Below are 21,530 nucleotides of genomic sequence, written 5' to 3' on the forward strand. Positions count from 1 at the left end.
ATACATTAATAGAAAAGGTGGCAAGAATATACTCCAAGATCTACAATTTGTGGATATCAGCAACTAATTAGTTATTAAATGAAAAAAAACACCTCACTACTACCACCACCCCTGTATCAAAAAGACATAACAAAACAACAATCGCAAGCCCCCCACATCTACGCATTTAAAAAAGCAGTAGCAACCCGCCCAGACACCTCCGCTCCATTACATCATCATTGTGATTCTTCTGTGAATATTAAGAATTTTCTCTAAAACTTCTCAAATTTTAGTGGGTTAAGAAGGGAGAAGGGGGCTATCTGTCTCTAAGTAAAGCCACACATTTTTATTTCCCATGATTCCAATTAAAAACTTTCTTTTTTTTTTTTTTTTTTTTTGTGAGGGAGATCAGCCCTGAGCTAACATCCGTGCTAATCCTCCTCTTTTTGCTGAGGAAGACCGGCTCTGAGCTAACATCTGTTGCCAATCCTCCTCGTTTTTTTTTTTTCCCCCCCCAAAGCCCCAGTAGATAGTTGTATGTCAATAGTTGCACATCCTTCTAGTTGCTGTATGTGGGACGCGGCCTCAGGATGGCCAGAGAAGCGGTACATCGGTGCGCGCCCAGGACCCGAACCCCAGGCCGCCAGCAGCGGAGCGCGCGCACCCAACCGCCAAGCCACTGGGCCGGCCCAAAAACTTTCATATTTTATATTGATGTAACATGGAAAAATTACTATGACTAAAAATAGGAATACCAGAACATTTCCACAAGGGCAAATTTACTCCAAAAGATTCTGAGAATTCTAATTTTTACTTGGAGTGAATATTAATCTTTAAAATGAGTATTTCACAGCAAAGCTGTCATTAAAGTTATTTATAATCCTGTGATTGTGACCAGAGAATACTGTCATGAAATTAACAAGATGGAACAATAGAAACATTACAGTTTCTTAATAAAGAAAATGGATTAAGGCAGATATGAAAGCTGGTATTCAGTGAAAGGAAAAAATAACTATCAGAGGTATTGAAAAAATATGAATCCTGACCTGGAAAAACATCAGATATTACATTGTAAAATATTTAGTTAAGAAATGCTATTTCAATAATTTAAGGGTCCTACATTTTCCTATTTTCATTGCAAATTATATCTCACTTGAATTAATAATACTTAACCAATGGTTATACATATGAATATGCAACATTCGTTCAACCTTGAAGGTGGGAAAGAAAACAGGATTCTCAAAAGCAAAGAAACAGCCCTTTTAAACCACAGATTTTACAGAATCTCTAATTTTAAACAGATTCTCCCAAGCAAAATGCATCCTTTTCTCAATTCGCTTAAAAGATTCAAGCTATCTGAACACATATGAAAAGCAAATTACTTTACTATTTTTCTCTCTTAGTGTCATCACTAAATAAGCCTCAGTAACCCAGAGAAGGATTTTATTTTCAATATTTTAAGTCTCCCTCCGTTGTATGAAAAAAAGATTAAAAACTTTCATCATTTCCCTTAACATATAATTAAGAACAATTCCTTCCATTTGTTTCCCATAAAATTACATAAATACATAAAATTACATCTTAAAAGTTGGTAGTCTAACAAAGTAATATAGACTACTTTGGGTTAGTACATGAAAAACAATCATCCTTCAGAATACATCCTTAGAATCTATATTCTTTAATCCACAAGTTAGAAAAAACTAAACAAAGAAGCACTAGCTTCACAGAAGTACACGTATTCCTCCTGGGCCAGGCTGAACAATTTAGTAACTATGTGAACTTGGGGAAAGCATTTAAAGTCCATGAACCTCAATTTCTTTTCACCTGTAAAACCCCGAGGATGAAAATACTCTGCCAACTTCATAGGACTAACACCAGAATCCAATTTAAGTTCATTCACTAAACAATTGTTGACTACCCACTATGTACAACGCACAGGGCTAGGGTGGCCAAATTTAGCAAATTTATATTAAAAAAATTATTCACTGTTTGTAAAGTTAACTGGGTGTCCTGTACTTTATCCGGCAACCCTATCTGGAGCATATACAAGGACACAAATATGACATGCTTCTTATTCTCAAAAGACTTACTAAAAGCAAGGGAAATAAAACATATATATAAACTACTATACAAGAAAGAAAAGCGGTTATGTAGCATTTAAAAAGGAGAAAAGAGTAAAAAAGGCACATTGAGAACACAGTAAGAGAGGATGGGGAATGGTGAGAATCAACAAGCACTCACAAGATTCAAAGCAGAATAACGAATAAGGGATGACACGCTTAGTTACATCCTCAACTCTAGCCGCAAAGACTTGTGTATTTACCACACGTACTATTCTTCGGTAAGTATATGGTGTGGCTCAGTAACACAAGTTTTTAAGTCATCTACCACCTGTTCACACGAATCAGTTTACATTTAAATTACTTCAAAGGGACATGCAATAACAACCTCTTGATAGAAACATATAGAAAAATGCCAAACTCATAATTTTCTGAGGTATCTCCCTCCCAAACCTAGCTATAGCTTTGCACTTAATTACTTTACCCAATATTACTTTATTAAACAAATTCTACACTATATGGATGAGGCCAGTAAGACAAAAATCTTGATACGATTTCAGCCCTTTTCCCACTTTCTATCATCCATGCAACTGTTTCCTATCTCTACGTCATAAGTAAACAGTTTTGTACTTTGTAATCTTCAAATAGATAAACAGACAGATCATTTTTAACTAGACGCAAAAACTACTGCTTTACTTTGCATTTCCTACTCCAACCCTCTGCAGATGTCCTCTTCTTTCTGCAGGCCCAGTTACCAGTCTTCATGACCCAGACCGACCCTGACTCTATTCTATGAAAGGAAAATTCACGTCTTTGGAACTTAAACTCAATAGTTAATAACTTATGTTGCAGGATATGTGTATTAAAAAAGGTGTAGTAATGGAAAGAGTCTACTTATATCATTCATTCTCATTAAAGTCACCATATACCTTCATACAATTTTACAGATGAAGGACTTCAGAGCTCACAGTCCATATCCTTTATTTTTATAGATGCAAAAAATTATAAATCAATCACTTTGTGACTAGTCTATAAATTCACAGGGCAAGCAAAGAACTAGAGTCAGATTTTTTTGATTTTGAGTTCAGTATTTTTCCTACTAAATTATACTTCTACCTACTATATCTTTTGATTGATATTTAAAATATTCCCTGAATTCTCATTCTATTGCACATTTTTACTTTTTGAAAACAAAAAGAAATCTAAAAATTATATATAGTTACTCAAACAGCAATTTAAATTATTCATTAATTCACCATAACAAACTAACCTAAAACTCAGCTGAACTAAAAAACAAAACAAAAAAAGAGCAGATTCATCTTTAAAATAGTTTGTATTTTTAACTGCATAAGGTAGGGTGAAAAAAGTATCTGTATTTCAAAACAGGCCAAATTGACAAGTTCAAGACACAAGACATTGTCAGTATCAAATCTTAGAGAGGCTGATTATGTCTTTTTTGAAAACCTCTTTATTGAGAAGTATTATACCTATCTTAATAAATATACAAACACTATTGAGGTTAAGGAGACTTGTAGACTCCACTGTCCTAGAATTTTGGGAGGAGAAAAAACTGTTACTCAAAAATATCATTCTTATTTACCTGTCCCTTTTAATTCAAAGATATGTGGCTGAAAGGATCTACAGGCTTATAATCACATGGGTTACTACTTGACCAATGTTTTATTTTGAAAAGATTACTACTGACAACCCTTTTCAATTCTCTTACCTTTGTTGAAAGTACTTTAAAGGTGCTCTGTTCCGGTATTATAGGATGAAGAAGTTTCAGTTTCAAATTGTAATCCTCTCCAGAAGGAAGTTTCACAAAAGCAGATAACTAATGAACACAAAATTAGCAGCACATTTTATAAGTTTATTTAATGAAGGGTAGAACACTTAAAAAACTGAATATAATTACAGAATTTCAATATTGCTGCAGATTATTTTAAATACTTTATATGGAATATCAGATTTAAGAACCTCAAAATAATCCTTTTTTTTCATCTGGTATCTTTCACATGAATTATCATATACATAATTATATAGCAAAAAAGAGTATATTTCATAACACATTTAACATTTAAATCTCAAGGAAACTCAAGACACAAGAGCAAAATGATACAGTACGTAACAAAAGAATTCTTGTGTAAAACATCTAGTTCTACCACTAACTCTCCTAAATATCTATCATAATATTTTCTACTAAGTGCTAAGATACCAAGTTATTAAAGGTCATACTCATTTAACATGGTTAGTAGATCCAAAGACGCATAAATCACACAACAAATAAGCAGACCTTTCTCATGAAGTATACCACACAAATGTAACCAAATCACATGTCTTATCTATTTGTCAACCAAGTTCTGCTTTGAATTCCAAATCTAAAGAAAAAGAAAATAATGCACATCTAGCTATAACCTACAGTATACATATACTTGTCTCAAAACTTAAAATGATTCAAATTGAAAAGGAATACTTCAGATTTTCATCAGCATTTTCCACATCATCTCAGGAAGAAATGACATATATCTGATAAACTGCTATAGACTATTCTGTAATATACTATATTTACAAATAAAAGTATTTAATCTCAACATAAAAAATGGTTCAAAGACTATAATGACCTCTTTTTCTGAAAATTCCACATTTACATCATTCTTCTGAACATTCTTGATCATAAGTGTAATGATTACTTGAGATTCTGTTTGATACCAGTCATACCTATTAAAAAAGAAGACAGAAACTTAGAACTTCTAATTTTCTTAAAAGTTGTTGCTTCTTTACGTTTTGTCAAGATAAAAACTACAATCTGATAAACAACAAGAGCTCCACCTTGAGGAACAAAAGAGCAAAGCAGCTATTGATTCACAGAAACAATTTTATATAATTAATTTCCTACGATCTGTACTAATGGAAGAGACCAATAAGGGAGATGATGCCCCAAATCTTTCCAGTGGATTTAAATACTTACATGATTTTCTGGGTTCTGACTTCTATCTCTAATACCACGGTACTTAAGCTAAAGTTAAAGATAAGATTAATTCTAAACAGCTAACAATTATTATACGTCACCAATAGTTTTATACTCTCATTTCAATCTAACACCAAGAAGAAGTAAACACTTCTATCCCTATTTTACAGATGAAAGAAATGTAAGTTCAGACAAGTAAAGCAATCGGCCAGTCAGTGGCAGGTGTTACACTGGACCCACATCAGCCTGACTCCACACTCCAGAATCTCTTAACTAAAGATGGGGACGAAAAGCCCTGAGCCCAGGGAGCAGAAGCAAGTGAGCTAAAATTAAAATAATTTAAAGTTTAACTCATTCTGGCAGGCACAACATTAAATACAATATTTTTCTTGGGGCCGGCCTGGTGGCGCAGGTGGTTAAGTGCGCACGTTCCGCTGCGGCAGCCCGGGGTTCGCCGGTTCGGATCCCGGGTGCGCACCGACGCACCGCTTGTTAGGCCATGCTGTGGCGGCGTCCCATATAAAGTAGAGGAAGATGGGCATGGATGTTAGCCCAGGCCCAGTCTTCCTCAGCAAAAAAGAGGAGGATTGGCATTGGATGTTAGCTCAGGGCTGGTCCTCCTCACAAAAAAAAAAAAAAAAAAACAATATTTTTCTTCAATCTCAAGGTAGAAAGGAAGATTAGTGTGCCTAGAGCTTCTAATTATGCGTATATTTCCCACTGAAAGCTCTAAAAATGCAGGGATCCTCACTGTCATATTAGACTATATTATAAACTCCATGACGGCAGAGCTATTAAATCTATCCTACCACTGTTACATTCCCAGGACTAAGCACAGCGCATGGTACACAGTATACTTATTAAATCAATGTTGGATTATTTTTTGCTCCAAATACCATAATTATTATTTGATGTTTATGTGCCCTATTCCTGCTGCTGCCACCACACTAATCAAAGTTCCTTTGACTACTAGGTATTTGGAGGGTCATCTTGTATCTCCCCAGAAAGAACATGAATAAATTGCTTTGTTTTAACATTTCCAAGCCATTTTAGGTAATTATGTCAAAAAGCACCTTGATTAAAGAAATGAACTTTAAGAGTCTCCAGTTTCCCTTTGAAATTCAGTGAGAACGCAATGCTCAATGCCTTGTTTCTTTCTGTTACAGTCCTAAGAATATAAGTTGTACACATGGCTAATGAATAATTAAAATAAATTCAAATACTTTCTAGACGCTTATTTACTATTACCCTCAGCAATGGTCACTTTCAACTTAGGCAGAATTATTTTATGAAAAATTTACTCCAAGTATAAAAGGCAGGTAAAATTACAATTTTATCAAGCCTAATTTATTTACCTGTGTAATAACAACAACTTAACTGGAAGAAGCTCTCCTTAATATATGGAAAGGTGACATAACATGGAATCAGGTGAAGCAAGCTTAAAGTTGAGAAGTAATTTGAATTTAACCTTAATATGAACACTAATACTAATCAGTAAACAGCCTTAGAATTAGTTTTTCAAGCCTGTAACACAATTTTTTAAAAAACTAAGAAACACTTTAAATCACAGGTAAGGACTTGCTTACTATTCAATGACAGGGTCTTTTTCCCTTTAGGCATATTGATCATGCATTATAAAAAAGAAACACTTACTTAATTTTTGATTGATGAGTCCGCTGGGATGCAGACTAATTTTCACAAGTTGAAAGAGAAAGATTTTTACAAGTTAGTTTAGCAACTGTGTATTAAATACACGTATTATTAATTTACCCAGTGCTGTAGTTGCTCTGACATGGAATAACTACATGAAAACGTCCTTCAAAGACAAAGCACAGTATCCATAATTGTTAATACTAGTCTTCACAAAAATTAGAATATTCAGCATTTTTATACTTTTCAGTTTCAATTTCAAAAAATAGTTTTATTCTAAAATAAAAACAGCATAAAAAACAGAAAACTTTCTAAAGATATGACTGCAAAAGGTTATATATAAAATGTCCAGTTCCAAGATGCAGTAACTCTCTAAACTGAAAATAACAGTAGCATTCAAAAAAATATTTGTACGAATATAGTATATAGCCTTCAGGCTTAACAATGGCATCTAACTGCTCTAGAACATATGAAGGAATATGGCCTCTCTGCAACAAACATTCCACAGTGTCCATCAAGGAACAAAGTGACTCCTGACCAATCCATACCTTCCTAAACTACATGTGTGCCAGTTAAGGCCATGTAAATAAGTAAATCTAAAGAACCTGCCCTGGCTCATAGGTGGCCTCTAAGTTGTCCCTAAATGAGAAGGAAAGAGATGGAGTTTGCAAGAAGAAAATAAGTAAAATTATTCTAGAGATCTGAATCTAACTCAGAATTACTCCCCAGTGTTAAGTATTGAGAAACACCTAAATCTAGATGATATCAAGTGGAGATACAGACTAGAACACCCAAATATTATAAAACCCAGACAAAAATACAAGCAGGTGAAGGAAGCCAACTTTTAAACACCTCCCCCAATCCATTCCCCACCCATCACCCCTAGGAACAGGACAAGCCTGGAGGTATAGGAATAGCCAAACAGGGCTCACAAATCCCAGTCACATTATGCACATATCTTGCCTGATGCTCACAACCACCTGCCTGAAGTAGATTAGCTCTATTAGGCTCAGTTTACACATGAAGAAAGCTCAGAGAATAAGTGACTTTCTCAATGTCACAATGTAACTTTGGATGACAGAGATGTAAATCTTCCTTTACAGATGAAGAAAGAGATTCAAAAAGGTTAAGTAATTGCCCATAAAGAGAGTTAGGATTACACAAACATCTGATCCCATCATTCTATTTCTTGACTGAATATGTAGATGACTGCTGCTAAAAGCCATTAGCCATAATTTAACTGTGTGTGTTATATATAAACCTAAGTTGGTTTAAAAAAAAAAATCAATTTTCCTCAACTCCATATGTATTAAAAAACATAACTTTTAATAACTGAAAAGACTTGAAAATCTTCATGTCCAAAACAACACAACACTGAACTAAACAGACATAAACATTTCCAAATTTTAGTTAACCTTTGTGTCTTAGCACACCATAAGCCCTGCAAGTGCTTCCAAAGCAGCAACTGTTTAACATCTAATATGATGATTTTTCACCAAAGAAAAGAAATAATCATCCTGACCACACTAAAACACACAAATCAACTTGAATCACAAACTAAATGCATTACAACAGCCCAATAAGTTTCATGACTGTAAGCTTCTAAATGGTATTATTTCAGTTACTAAAGGAACAAGTAATTAAATGAAATTGCTTAATACTTAATTGAGACAAAGCTCATTCTGAGTCCTGTCTCAAATATATTTGGTAATAATATAATAGGGTAAAAACATGAAGGATACAAACTCTGAACTTACCACCTCGGACTGTGATCCTATTAAAAACAAAAAGAAAACATTTTCAGAAAACAGTACATTTATAGGCAAAGTTACATACACCATTTCCATAGCACAAATATACTGATTAAGCAAACCAATTCTCCATACGTTCCTAATAAAGACAAGTGGTTTAATTTTGCATTTTGGAGTCACTTTAGACTCCTTGTAACTTCTTACCAGTAAAACCACTGCAAAACAAATCCATCCAACTCTCCCTTTCAACATAAACTAGGCTAAAATCAGAATACCTCTGGAAATACCTATCTAAAGGAACATGTACCATTTAAATTATAATTTATAAAGTTAAAAACAAATTTGTTTAAATCAAAAAATGTAAACATTCACTTCTTTTTAAATTGAAAGACCATGGGAAGCCTGCATGCTTACCATTCTGAGCTTCTTGACACCTTTTAATCCAGACAATGAAATCAGCATCTGCACCTAAGAGAACAAAAGGACTGTAACATCACTAATCTGCACAATCTAACATATTCATTCAAAAAATAATTACTGGGCCGGCCCTGTGGCTTGGTGGTTAAGTGCGCGCGCTGTGATGCTGGTGGCCCGGGTTCGGATCCCGGGTGCGCATCGAGGCACCACTTCTCCGTTCATCCTGAGGCCGAGTCCCACATACAGCAACTAGAAGGATGTGCAGCTACGACACACAACTATCCAATGGGGCTTTGGGGGGAAAAAATAAAATAAATAAAATCTAAAAAAAAAAAAAAAAAAAAAACAAAAAATAATTACTGAACACCTAACTATGTTCCAAACACCATTCTAGGCACTGGCGATTCAGCAGTGAATTAAGCAGATAAAAATACCTGTCCTAACAGAGCTTATAGCCATCTTAATGTTATAGCTGTTAATATACCAATAAGTTTAACATTTAGTTGTTCATCCTTAAGAATTTTGATTTAAAAAAAAAATTAGTTTTAACCATAGTCAACCCTACTGGTTCCCAGATACAGATAATCTACATATCCCCTCATCCCTCTTAAAGGAGCTTCCTCCTCACAAAACAAAATCATACCTGAATCAGATTCCCAATATGCCATCAATTAGGGTGGGGTGGAGGCCTGGTAATTGGCAGCTGGGCTGAAGTCCAGAAGCCTCTCTCTACCCGTCTGCTCTCCAATGCAGCTACCTATTCTGTCTACTAGTCTCTCAGGGGCTTTACTTGTTACCATGCCTTTCCTACCAACACCAAGAAGCATCTTTACACTTTGTGGAATTCTGTCATATCTCCAAGTTTCATGGCATCCAAGAGACTACAGATGGTGAATAATATATTTACAGATAGCAATGTAAACAAGTACATAAGCAAATTATTCACTTCTGAAGACTCAGAACAATTAGAGTCACAAGGCCAGAAAAACACGATGTTAGGAAAAATTATTAAAAGTGATCTAAAAAAAGGTTTACTAATTCAAGCTAACTGTAGGCAAGATTATTCTGAAAAATAAAAAGCAATTAAAAATTTCTTTTTTATTTTTCTGAGGAAGATTCACCCTAAGCTAACATCTGTTGCCAATCCTCCTTTTTTTTCCCTTGAGGAAGATTAGTGTTGAGCTAACACCCATGCCAATCGTCCTCTACTTTTTGTATGTGGGTCTCCGCCACAGCATGGCTGACGAGTGGTGTAGGTCTGTGTCCGGTATCCAAACCTGCGAACCTAGGCCACCAAAGCCGAGCGCATTGAACTCAAACACCACGCCATGGGGCAGGCCCCTAAAATTTTCTAAAAAACGCAGTTTTCTATTTCACTAATTTATAGATGAAATGCAACTACTACACAGGCCTTAACTCATACACACACACACACATTCATTCTAGTGGTGAACAATTACAGTCATGTGCCACGTAACATTTCTGTCAATGATAGACTGAATACACAACAGGGGTCCCATAAGATTAGAAACATATAGCCTAGGTGTGTAGTAGCTATATCATCTAGGTTTGTCTAAGTACTGCAGGAGAGGAAGAAATTTTCTTCTACCCTACTAGGTTCTTCTCGCTGGTCTAAGAATTAAATTGACATGAGACAGACTAACAGGAGAAAAACAAACAAAAGTTTAATAACATGTATGCATGGGAGAAACCCAGGAAAACCAAATTAACTTCCCAAAATGGCCAAAGTCCTCACCTGAAATACCATCATCAGCTAAAGACAAAAGATGATGTTGGGGGTCAGGAGAGTCAGGAACTTCAAAGGGAAAGAACGCAATTCACAGGTAGGCGAAAAAAAGCAAACATATAGAAAACAAGTGTTTGGCCACACAGAAACAGAAGAACACAGAGGGGAGCCCAACAAACAGGCTTTTCTGGGTTCCTCCCTGTCTACCACCTAGTTCACCTTATGCTGAGGTGATAGCTCCCTTCCTGAGACAGGTTTTTATATCTGAATTCTTTTTTTTTTTTTTTTTTTTTTTAAAGATTTTATTTATTCAGTTTTTTCCCCCCAAAGCCCCAGTAGACAGTTGTATGTCATAGGTTCACATCCTTCTAGTTGCTGTACGTGGGACTCGGCCTCACGTTGGACGGAGAAGTGGTGCCTCGGGGCGCTCCCGGGATCCGAACCCGGGCCGCCAGCATCAGAGCGCGCGCACTTAACCGCTAAGCCACGGAGCCGGCCCTATATCTGAATTCTTAAAGCCAGTTAAGGGGGAGATAAAAACTTTGTGAGTCTTTTGTTTCCTAAAAATAATCAGCCTAAAATAACCCTCATGTCAAAGAGATACATTTTGGGGTGGCAAATTTTGTTTCCCTTCAGTACACTCTATGATGTTCACACAATGACAAAATCGCCTAATGACATATTTCTCACAACTTATCCCTGTCCATAAGCAATGTATGACTGTATATCAAAATCCTAGACTTGAAGAAGCTATTATTCAATTTAGTCAGTAAATAAAACCAACATTCCTACCATACAAAGGGAAGAAAAGGTAATATTCTGAGCTATAAATTTTTTATCCTGATAAAAATGAAAGCCTAACAGTTTAACATAAATTTTTCTGGAATTAAAAGACATGTTTGTTTTTATTTTTTTAATTTTATTTATTTTTCCCCCAAAGCCCCAGTAGATAGTTGTATGTCATAGCTGCACAGCCTTCTAGTTGATATATGTGGGACGCGGCCTCAGCATGGCCGGAGAAGCGGTGCGTTGGTGCGCGCCCAGGATCCAAACCCGGGCCGCCAGCAGCAGAGCACGCGCACTTAACCACTAAGCCACGGAGCCAGCCCAGACATATTTGTTTTTAAATTAAATATCCTCAACAGCAATTTTACCAAAGAGCAGACATCTTCTCCTGAGGCCACCTCTCAAATAATTGTAGGATAAAAGTCAATGGCATGATAATAAGATATTACTTAAGGAAAGAATGTAGGCAGGGAACTTTCAGTTGCTCTAACAAGATAAGGAATAGGGCTTAGAAATCTAGATGATGGAATGACTCATGACTCATCAGAGTTTTCAAATATATATCAATACATTAGATAAACGGACTCTTCAGAATTTGCTAAGAGTGCAGACATGCTGGCTTTCTAACTGAATAACCATATTATTCATGCACCACACTTGGGATAACCAAGTTTGAGAACAACTCCTATCGTCCAGATCTCTTCTTTCCTAATTTGTAGGTTCCATTTGCAATGTTGGGCCTGACGTCCTTTCTCAAGTAGGTATACAGCATACAAGCAAATATTTAAAGCAGTAGAGAGTAAATTTTTAAAAATATAAAAATATAATCATACAATACTTTAGAGCAGGTTTTCTCAACTTCAGCACTACTAACATTTTGGATCAGATACTTCTTAGTTGTGGGGGACTACCCTGTGCATTGTAGGATGTTTAGCAGCAATCCTGGCTTCTACTCACTAGATGTCAGTAGCATCCCCCCCCCCAATCCACTAGTCATGATAATCGAAAATCTCTTCAGGTGCTGCCAAATGTCCCCAGGAAGCAAAATCAGCCCCAGTTAGGAACCACTGCTTTAGAGATTCTGATAACAGTCTATCATAACAGAAGATGACAGTATACAATTAGGATTATGTATTCTATTATTATCTATGAGATTACTTACAACCTCTGTCTTTTAGTATTTTGCAGATTTTTTTATTCTTCGCTCTTACAATTCCTATTTATGTGCATAGATATTCATACTGCTGTGATAATTTTCATCTAGTTCCCTCAAAAAGATGACATTAAAAACTCACAGTACTCTTAAAGCTCCATATTTCTTCTATACCCTATCATAATTTATCCAAACTTACACTTCACTTCTCAATAAATTCTTTCTTGTAAGATTTCCTAGCTCAGCAATCTGAATAACTTAAAATGAATAGACTTATGTTACATGAGAGCAAATTGAACTTTCACTTGTCCATTAGAAACAAATAAAGCCAGACTAAAAAGGAGCACACTGAGTGTTTATATGCAGTTTTTACCTTCTAATGATAAAGTTTATCTGTGGTTTAAATGCTAAAGAAAGGCCAATTTAATCAATTTTCCCCCTTCCCCAAAACCCCAGTACATAGTTATATATTCTAGTTGTAGTCCTTCTAGTTCTTCTATGTGAGCCACCACCACATCACAGCTACTGACAGATGAGTGATATGGCTCCGCACCGGAGAACCAAACCCAGGCCGCTGAAGCAGAGCATGCCAAACTTTAACCACTAAGCCATCAGGGCTTGCTCTTAATCAATTTTTAAGTAAACTCAAATTCTGCAATCAACACAGAAAGTTATTAAGAGGAGGAAAAAAGGTGTTGGGTTACTACCATTAGCTTGAGATTACACTAACAAAATTCAGCTGTGGTATTTAAGACACATAGAAGCGATTAGAGATTATTAACATATAATTCTAATACTTACTATCTAATTTCTGTCCTTCTGTAAAAGTTTCTAGAGCAGCAGCATAGTTTTTTTCATGGTATTCACATATCCTGTATGAGCATATTAAAAACAAACACCACACACACACACAAGATCATGAAAAACAGCCTTCCAAATAAAAAATCCTAGTATTTTCTCTATTGTCAGAAGAAATAATTTAAGTATATTTTAATAACTATAAGTTAGTAAGTTAAAAAGTATAAGTTAATATTTAGAAAATAAGAGATATTCTAAAATACTCTACAGTAACATCTAGTATAATCCCCACTAAAATCCAATTTGGAACTCTTTTCAGAAGGAATATCTTGATTTTAATTGTATACACTTTTTGTTCCAAAATATAGCTATACTAAGTAATTAAAGAAGCTTCTTACTTAAAGAATAAAGTCACACTTATCAACAGAAACAAGCTGGGATATAAGGTAGACAGATACAGAGTTTTCATAGCATTAAATCTAATCTGTCCAGCTTGGTTAAGGATTAGATGTTCTCTAGTCAGTTAAATACAGTAAATTCTAAATGATGAACAAAACAAGGATTTGAAATCCACCAGTTTCATCTATACCTTGCAGTTACTTCAATCATCACTATTTTAAAACATACTAACTATATATATCCTATCTCATACTGCAGTTAATACAATAATAGAAGTATAAATTATATTTAAAATTGAATCCTATCTCAGCTATAAAATATACAAATACAGAATTTACTATTTCTATAAAGCCTACAATTAATTCATTCAACAAACTAAACACCTACTATCTATAGTCCAGATCCAACAAGAGTAGTTATTGCATACCCTTTTCTCAGCATAGCAGTGGAATTATTTGGATTAAGTTCAAGCGATTTCTTTGCATCAGCAACGGCATCTGTATATGAAAAAATGGTCAGTTTTTAGTCAGTTATTTACAGATCCTAACAAACATTACACACAAAATTTGAATCAGCCTTAGATTTTTAAGTTTTCAAGTTGGTGAAATGGACAAATGGTTTTAAGTTAGGAAAAGCTAATCCAAGATATGATTCAAATAAATATAACCCCCATACCTTCCTATTGGCCTAATATTTAGCTTCCTTCCTAAAGCTCTTCTGTCAGTGAATAAAGCTCTGTGTCACAAAGTTCATCTAATTTTCTCACTAACATCAATTATGTAATTTGACTCAAGGTGTTTAACTTTTCCCTACCCAGATTTTCTATCCAGAATAATTAAAGTAGCACAAGTAATAGAGAAACACATTCTTTTTGTAAAAATTGCAAACGAGAGCACTTCATTTAACTACTCTGTAACATAGTAAATGTGAAGCTATTCTTTGTTAGCACATCCAAAAACTACAAATGAAATCTGGATAAATTCTCCACCCACTGAAGGAAGAATAGATACCCATAAAATTTAAATGAGTGTTGCTCAACATAACGTTTGTCACGCTTCAGCTACTTCCTCTTGCATGAAAAGACCAATTTAAAAATCCGCGAAGATAATCTCTATTTTATTAGACTTGTTGTATCTTGGGCAAAATTTATAAGAAACTTATGAAGAAGAGACAATATACTTTGTAAGAAAAGTTACCACAATAATTTCCAAGAAGAATGTGACAATAAGCTCTTTGACAATAATACTGTGCATCATCTGGTTTCTGTTCCAAAGCCTTAGTCAGCTCCTACAAATACAAACATGTTGAGTGTCAGTAAATGTTTTTTAAAAGCCATTGAAATCTAATTAAACATGATTTTTAATCAAATAACCCATTATCATAAGCAATTTGGAGGAGATAACAGGGAAACAAGCTTGCAGCTTTTCTTTGCAAGATCAATCTCTTTCCCTCTCCTCTCCCCCCAAAAGCCTACAATCTAATGTAATATCTATGTAAAAGCACTTAGCAGTTCCTGGCCTATAGTAGGAGCTCAATAAATGGTAATTATTATCACCTCATTTATTCTGAAGAGTTTAGTTGATATACATTGACCATCACAGATTTTCTCCTTCTAATTTGGACAAGACTCAAAGATCATGTAGAATTTGAGATGCCTAGAAAATGTGAAGCTGTCCAATAACAAAAAACTGGAAGTTAAATCTAGAGCTCAGGGAGGTTAACAGAATCAATAAATACACACATCAAGCTTACCTGGCCCTCTCCTATCCTCTGTCAATGGCAGACATCCCTAAGAAATCACAGCATTCTGTTGAAAGCCCAGATACAATATCTCATAGATAGCTACTCTCCGTTGATCAAGAGTTAACATTAGAGAGATTAAAACTTTTGCCACCCGGGCCAGTCACGGTATACAAGTGGTAGCGGAAACAATAATGATGCAAGAAGAAATAGCATGATTAGTGAGGCCAAGGACAAATGCAGGAAAACAGGAACACTTTGATTCTCTCCCCATTGCCCATACACCCTAGGGATTTGGCAGTTTTCTTAAAAGGCAAAATTATTTCAATAGCAAACGTGTGTCACTGACTTGGCTTTAACCCAGTAGCGTGAGTCTCACAAAGCAATATATACTATACTTGGTAATCACATACGTAAAATCCAATACACCTAAAATCCAAACCACTTTTTACCTTCTTCATCCCTATCATCCTGATCCAAGCAGTAATGAAAATCAGATCTTATTACTATGTCTCTGCTTAAAACTCTGCAATGCCTTTGCTGCTAATCATCACAAAAGCCCAAATCCTTACAATGACCTGTAAGGCCCTCCTTGATATGACCCTCTGCTAGCTCTCTGATCTTTTATCTCTTACTATTCTTCCCCTTGCTCCTCCATTCTAGCCACAATGGACTCCTTGCTGTTCTTAAAACGCCTCAGGACTCTGCACATGCTGCTCCCTCTCACTAGAATGCTCTTCCCCCAAATATGTACAGAAGATTCATTCTCTCACTTCCTAGTTAGTGACTGTGCCAGAGACAGGATTCAAGTCCAGGTCTAACTCCAAATCGAATTTTAACCACTAAACAATACTGCCTCTTGGTAACATTTCGTTACTCCAAGTTTCTTTCACATACCACTTGACATTCGTATTAACATAATGTTTTCTAACATGCTGAAATTCCTAAGTTAAATAATACCATCTTGCACTAACTTGCAAACAATTTTGAAAACAGCTGATAGCTTCTTGAAAATCTATTCAAATATATCTTCATACCAAATCTTCTAGCCTCCCCTCAGCAAGAAAATAGGTATATTATGGGTCAAAAAGGCTTTTACAGATTATATTAATATCTGAATCACCAATTCAAAAAGGTTTTTTTTTTTTTTGGTGAGGGAGATTGGCCCTGAGCTAACATCTGTGCCCATCTTCCACTATTTTGTATATGGCATGCCGCCACAGCATGGCTTGATGAGCAGTGCATAGGTCTGCACCCAGAATCCAAACCTGTGAAGCCTGGGCCACTGAAGCAGAGCGCACGAACTTAACCACTACGCCACCAGGCCGGCCCCTTCAAAAGTATTTTTAAACACGTTACGTAACAAACACAGGCCAGACACTGGCGTACAAAGGTAAATAAAATATTCCTTTTCCTAAGGAGTTGGGTAAAAACTTCTGGATTTCAAACAACCAACCTGCAAATGACCTTTAAAAACACAAACTAATTGTCGGTTAAAGAAGACCATTTATGATGATTCAGTTAAATAAATTAAGCAATTGACTTATCAGGCTGTTAATAAAAAAAAGTTACCAAAAGACTACTGAGCACAAACTGAACATTATGACACACAAACTTATAAGAAATGAATAAACCACAATAAAGTTTATTTTGAACATGCAATATGAAGCATAATAAGATCAGAAAACGTGAAGTTAAAATAATGATTTGTGGTTGTCTTAACTACATCTGACTTGTGGCATGTTGTCAGAGTTCTACTGTTTCTGTGACAACAGTTGCTGGCTGCTAGAGTACAAAGTGACTAGAGGGAGGTATCTCAAAACGCAAGGACTTCAGTGTCAATATTTGAATCATAGTGGCAAAGAGCAATTAGTTAATGCAGACCTATGAGAAACTTACCCAAAGATCCACTCAACATAAAACGAGTTTTGTTATAGTCAAGCAATTTATAGTTCTCAAAAACAAAGAAAGCTAGTGAACTATAAAATATAATTACACTGAAATCCTTACCAAGATAATAGTGAAGGAAGTACCCTGATAACCCAGAACAATAGGGAGAAAAGCTTCTTTTAAGACATTAAAATTGTTTAAGACTTGGATCCTAGAAAATGCATTTCCAAATCTTTAAAGTTTTAGTCTCTTTTAAAATGCTACTCAACAAGGTAACTTAAGATTAAAAGCAAAAGCAGACTGCTCAGACTGACCTAATGTTTGAAAGCCTTTAGCTCTGGGTATCTCAACTTGATTCCACTTTCCATTTTCTTCCAGCCACAGCTAATTCCCAATCATGGATAAACAAGAATATCAACCCTTCTCCCTTCCTAAACTACCTAGCACTGTTGGAGAAAAGCCACGTAACCACGCAGACCTGATAGCTACACTCTCAACAAAACTATTTTTGGTCAGTTACTTCAAAGTCAGCTACCAAACCTTTAATAATATCACACAACCCCAATCCTAGCCCAGCTCTAGAGGATGATCTTGATGCCCTGAACCCACAGACTTGTCACTTCTAAACTGTATAACCTTGAGCAAGTTAATCTCCTTAGCCTTAGCTTCCTTGTTAGTAAAATGAATACCCATCTCACAGTTATTACAAGAATTATGGCAGGAGTCATTTAACATATTAGAATGCCTACCACATCCCATGCACTACACTGAGAACAGAGGTAAACAAGATACACAAAACCCCTGCTCTCTTGAGGCTTACACTGGGGCCTGACTTAGGTAGGGTGGTCAGAGAAGACAGTTTCTCTGAGGTGATATTTCAGCTGAAATCTAAAGTGAGGAGCACCTCCAAGCAACACAAGAGATAGGTCAATAAAGAGTACATTTTAGCAAAAGGAACTGCAAGTCCAAAGGCCCTCTATCAGGATTGAGCTTGACACATTCAATTAACAGAAAGAAGGCCAGTGTGGCTAGAACCTAGAGAGCAAAGAAGCTACAAGATGCCTAACTCAAGGGGCTCATCTTGTACCTTACATTACTTATCTTCATAACAACCCTTTCAAGTAGGTCCTATGTAGCCCCATTTTACAGACAAGAAATCTGATCCAGAGTGATAACAGAAACTCTCCTGAGGTTCCATAATTATCATGAAACCAGGATTTGGACCCAGGCGGTCTGATTCCAGAGCCTGTGCTCTTAACCACTGTTCATACTAAGCCTCAAAAGAGTCTCATAATTCACATACAGTCGTGCATTGCTTAATGACAAGGATACACGCTAATAAATGTGTCGTTAGGCAATTTTGTCATTGTGCAATCACCCCAGAGCGCACGCACACAAACCTAGATGGTACAGCCTACTACACACCTAGGCTAGATAGCACTAATCTTACAGGACTATCATTGTATATGTGGTATGTCATTGATCAAAATGTTGTTATGCAGCACCTGACTGTATATGTTTTCTCTCCCTACTGAATTGAGACTTCCTCTGTAAAGTTTTTTACTTCCCCAGTTAGCCTCTACTCTGCTATGCTCTTCAGTGTACTTGACACACCACTCCACTAGTGTACTTATATCTGTCTCCCCAAAAGACTGCCAACTCCCTTACTGTACAATCTTTTCAACTTTAGATCCCTCCTTCCCAGTACAGCATTCACCATTAAAGTACACTGTTTGTTGAATGAATGAAAAATGTGAGTCAGCTTGATTCAAACACTTCTCCTCTATTCCTCATTGGATAGTCTTATATAAAAATGTAACATTTTAGGGGCCGGCCCGGTGGTGCAAGAGGTTGGGTGCACGGGCTCCACTGCGGCGGCCTGGGGTTCGCCGGTTCAGATCCCTGGCGCACACCGACGCACTGCTTGTAGAGCCACGCTGTGGAAGTGTCCCATGTGGGGTGGAGGAGGATGGGCACAGATGTTAGCTCAGGGCCAATCTTCCTCAGCAAAAAACAGGAGGATTGGCATCAGATGTTAGCTCAGTGCTGATCTTCCTCACCAAAAAAAAAAAAAAAAGTAACATTTTAACTGATGTAGTATCAAGTGACCTGAATTTCAAATACTGTTAAACCAGCACTTGGGAAAATCTAGGAGGAAATAGACTCTCACTTCTCCTCAAGGTTCCAGCCCTACTTATTATTACCAATTATTTAGTAATTAACATTTACCTGTTCATCTTTCTGAGAAGGTCATCTCAAGTTTTAAAAAGAACATTTCCTCAACACAGCTGCTTCTTATCATGATCATCATCCACACCACCAGTTTCTGATTCAGGTCTGCGGTGGGTCCTGAGAATTTGCATTTCTAACAAGTTCCCAGATGATGCTGCTGCAGCTGGTATGGGGACTGAACTTTTGAGAACCACTGTTCCACAGTACTAGACTAAGAGTCAGGAAACGTGTGACCTAAGGCTCCCATTCTGCCTCTAACTGGCTGTATACATCTCTATGACAGATCACCTGGATTTCTTGGGGTCTGTTTTCTTCTGTAAAACAGATGGGTAAGAAGTACTGGACTACAGGAGTCATAAGGACTTTCAGTAGACGGGGCGGGGGGGGTGGAGGTGGAGGGGGGAGCCGGGGGTGGTATCCAAGAATTTGCATTTCTAATGAGTCCCCAGGTGATGCTGATACTACTGGTCCAAGAGCCACACTTTAAGAACCAAGGTACAGAAGCTAACCACATTCCTACTCTATGCAATTTCACTCCTAGTTATATACACCCAAAAGAAAGGAGTGCATGTGTTCACCAAAATACATGAGAAAATTCACAGTGGCTTTATTCACACTAGCTAATAACTACAAATAACCCAAATATCCATTACTAGAATAGTGCTATATTTATAAAATGGAATACTATATAGTAACAGAACTACCATTTCACACAATAATATGGATGTACCTCACATAATGTTTAGAGCAAGACAGAGTACCCACACTCAACTAAGTACCTAGTTTATGATTCTGTTTATATGAAGTTCAATAACAAGCAAAACTAACAGATGGTGATGGAGGCCAGAATAGGGGTCACCTGGTGGGTAAGGGGAATTATTGGCTGGGAAGAGGCAAGAGGAAGCTCTGAGGATGGAAGTGTTCTATATCCAGCTGGGTGGTAAACACGTATGTAAAACTACAACTTCATTAGTTGCAGACTTAAGATTTGTGTTATTTACATCTATCATACTTCAAAATACAAATTTAAAAAGTAAAATAAGTGAGATGGAAAGTAACAATGAAATTCATTACATTAATATCCTTTAAAAGCAACTTTCATATAAACTGTATTTTCAAAAGAGGAATTGGGCCTAAAAGGACCATAACAAACATAGATCCTGAAAACTAATAGCTGTCTAGCTGACGTAAAGAATTGTGGAGAGGGCCGGCCCCGTGGCTTAGCAGTTAAGTGCGCGCACTCCGCTGCTGGCGGCCCGGGGTTCAGATCCCGGGCGCGCACAGACGCACCGCTTCTCCGGCCATGCTGAGGCAACTTCCCACATACAGCAACTAGAAGGATGTGCAGCTGTGACATACAACTATCTACTGGGGCTTTGGGGGAACAAATAACTAAATAAATAAAATTATAAAAAAAAAAAAAAAAAGAATTGTGGAGAAATTCTCAGTGCCTCCTGTAACATTATTCTAACACTGATCCCAGAAGCCTCACTAGGAAACATCACAGCACAACGGACTAACCAACGACTTTAACTGAAGGCCTATATACCCAGATCCAAAAAACACACTGACCTAAAAGGACCTGCGCGACCTAGCCCCTGGTTTCCTCCACACCTCATCTATTACTCCTCTTTCATCCCACTCTAGTTAAATGTGCCTTTTTGCTGCTCCTTGTACAGGCCAACTTCATTCCTACCTCAGGATCTTTGCACTGGCTCTTCTTTCTGCCTGGAATGCTCTTTCCCAAGAGCTTCCGAACTCATTCCCTCATGTCTCTGCTCAAATGTCACCTCCTCAGAGAGACTCTACTAGCCAAGTGGCAAATTTCTTTTAGAAGTCATAACTAGGAAAATGGTTCTCCTAACTCAAATTGCTAACCTTACCTATGTTAGATTATAACAAGGAAACAAGGTTTCCTCTTTTCTGTGCTTCAAAGCAAGAAACCTCTGGCTAAATCTTG

General features: G+C 36.6%; 1 protein-coding gene across 1 annotated transcript in view; it reads right to left on the reverse strand.

The window, feature by feature from the left end:
- SUGT1 (SGT1 assembly cochaperone of MIS12 kinetochore complex) overlaps window positions 1-21,530 on the reverse strand; it is a 39,442-nt gene that overhangs the window by 16,875 nt on the left and 1,037 nt on the right. Inside the window, exons 3-10 of the mRNA XM_014789944.2 lie at window positions 14,905-14,995; window positions 14,136-14,205; window positions 13,313-13,383; window positions 8,823-8,876; window positions 8,415-8,431; window positions 6,661-6,695; window positions 4,661-4,757; window positions 3,766-3,873 (exon numbers count right to left, since the gene is read on the reverse strand). Coding sequence (XP_014645430.1) covers window positions 3,766-3,873; window positions 4,661-4,757; window positions 6,661-6,695; window positions 8,415-8,431; window positions 8,823-8,876; window positions 13,313-13,383; window positions 14,136-14,205; window positions 14,905-14,995 — 543 coding nt within the window. The remainder of the gene's footprint in view (window positions 1-3,765; window positions 3,874-4,660; window positions 4,758-6,660; window positions 6,696-8,414; window positions 8,432-8,822; window positions 8,877-13,312; window positions 13,384-14,135; window positions 14,206-14,904; window positions 14,996-21,530) is intronic.

The sequence above is a fragment of the Ceratotherium simum genome, chromosome 10 (assembly GCF_057802395.1).
Source record: "Ceratotherium simum simum isolate JZ-2026a chromosome 10, ASM5780239v1, whole genome shotgun sequence".
Lineage (NCBI taxonomy): Eukaryota > Metazoa > Chordata > Mammalia > Perissodactyla > Rhinocerotidae > Ceratotherium > Ceratotherium simum.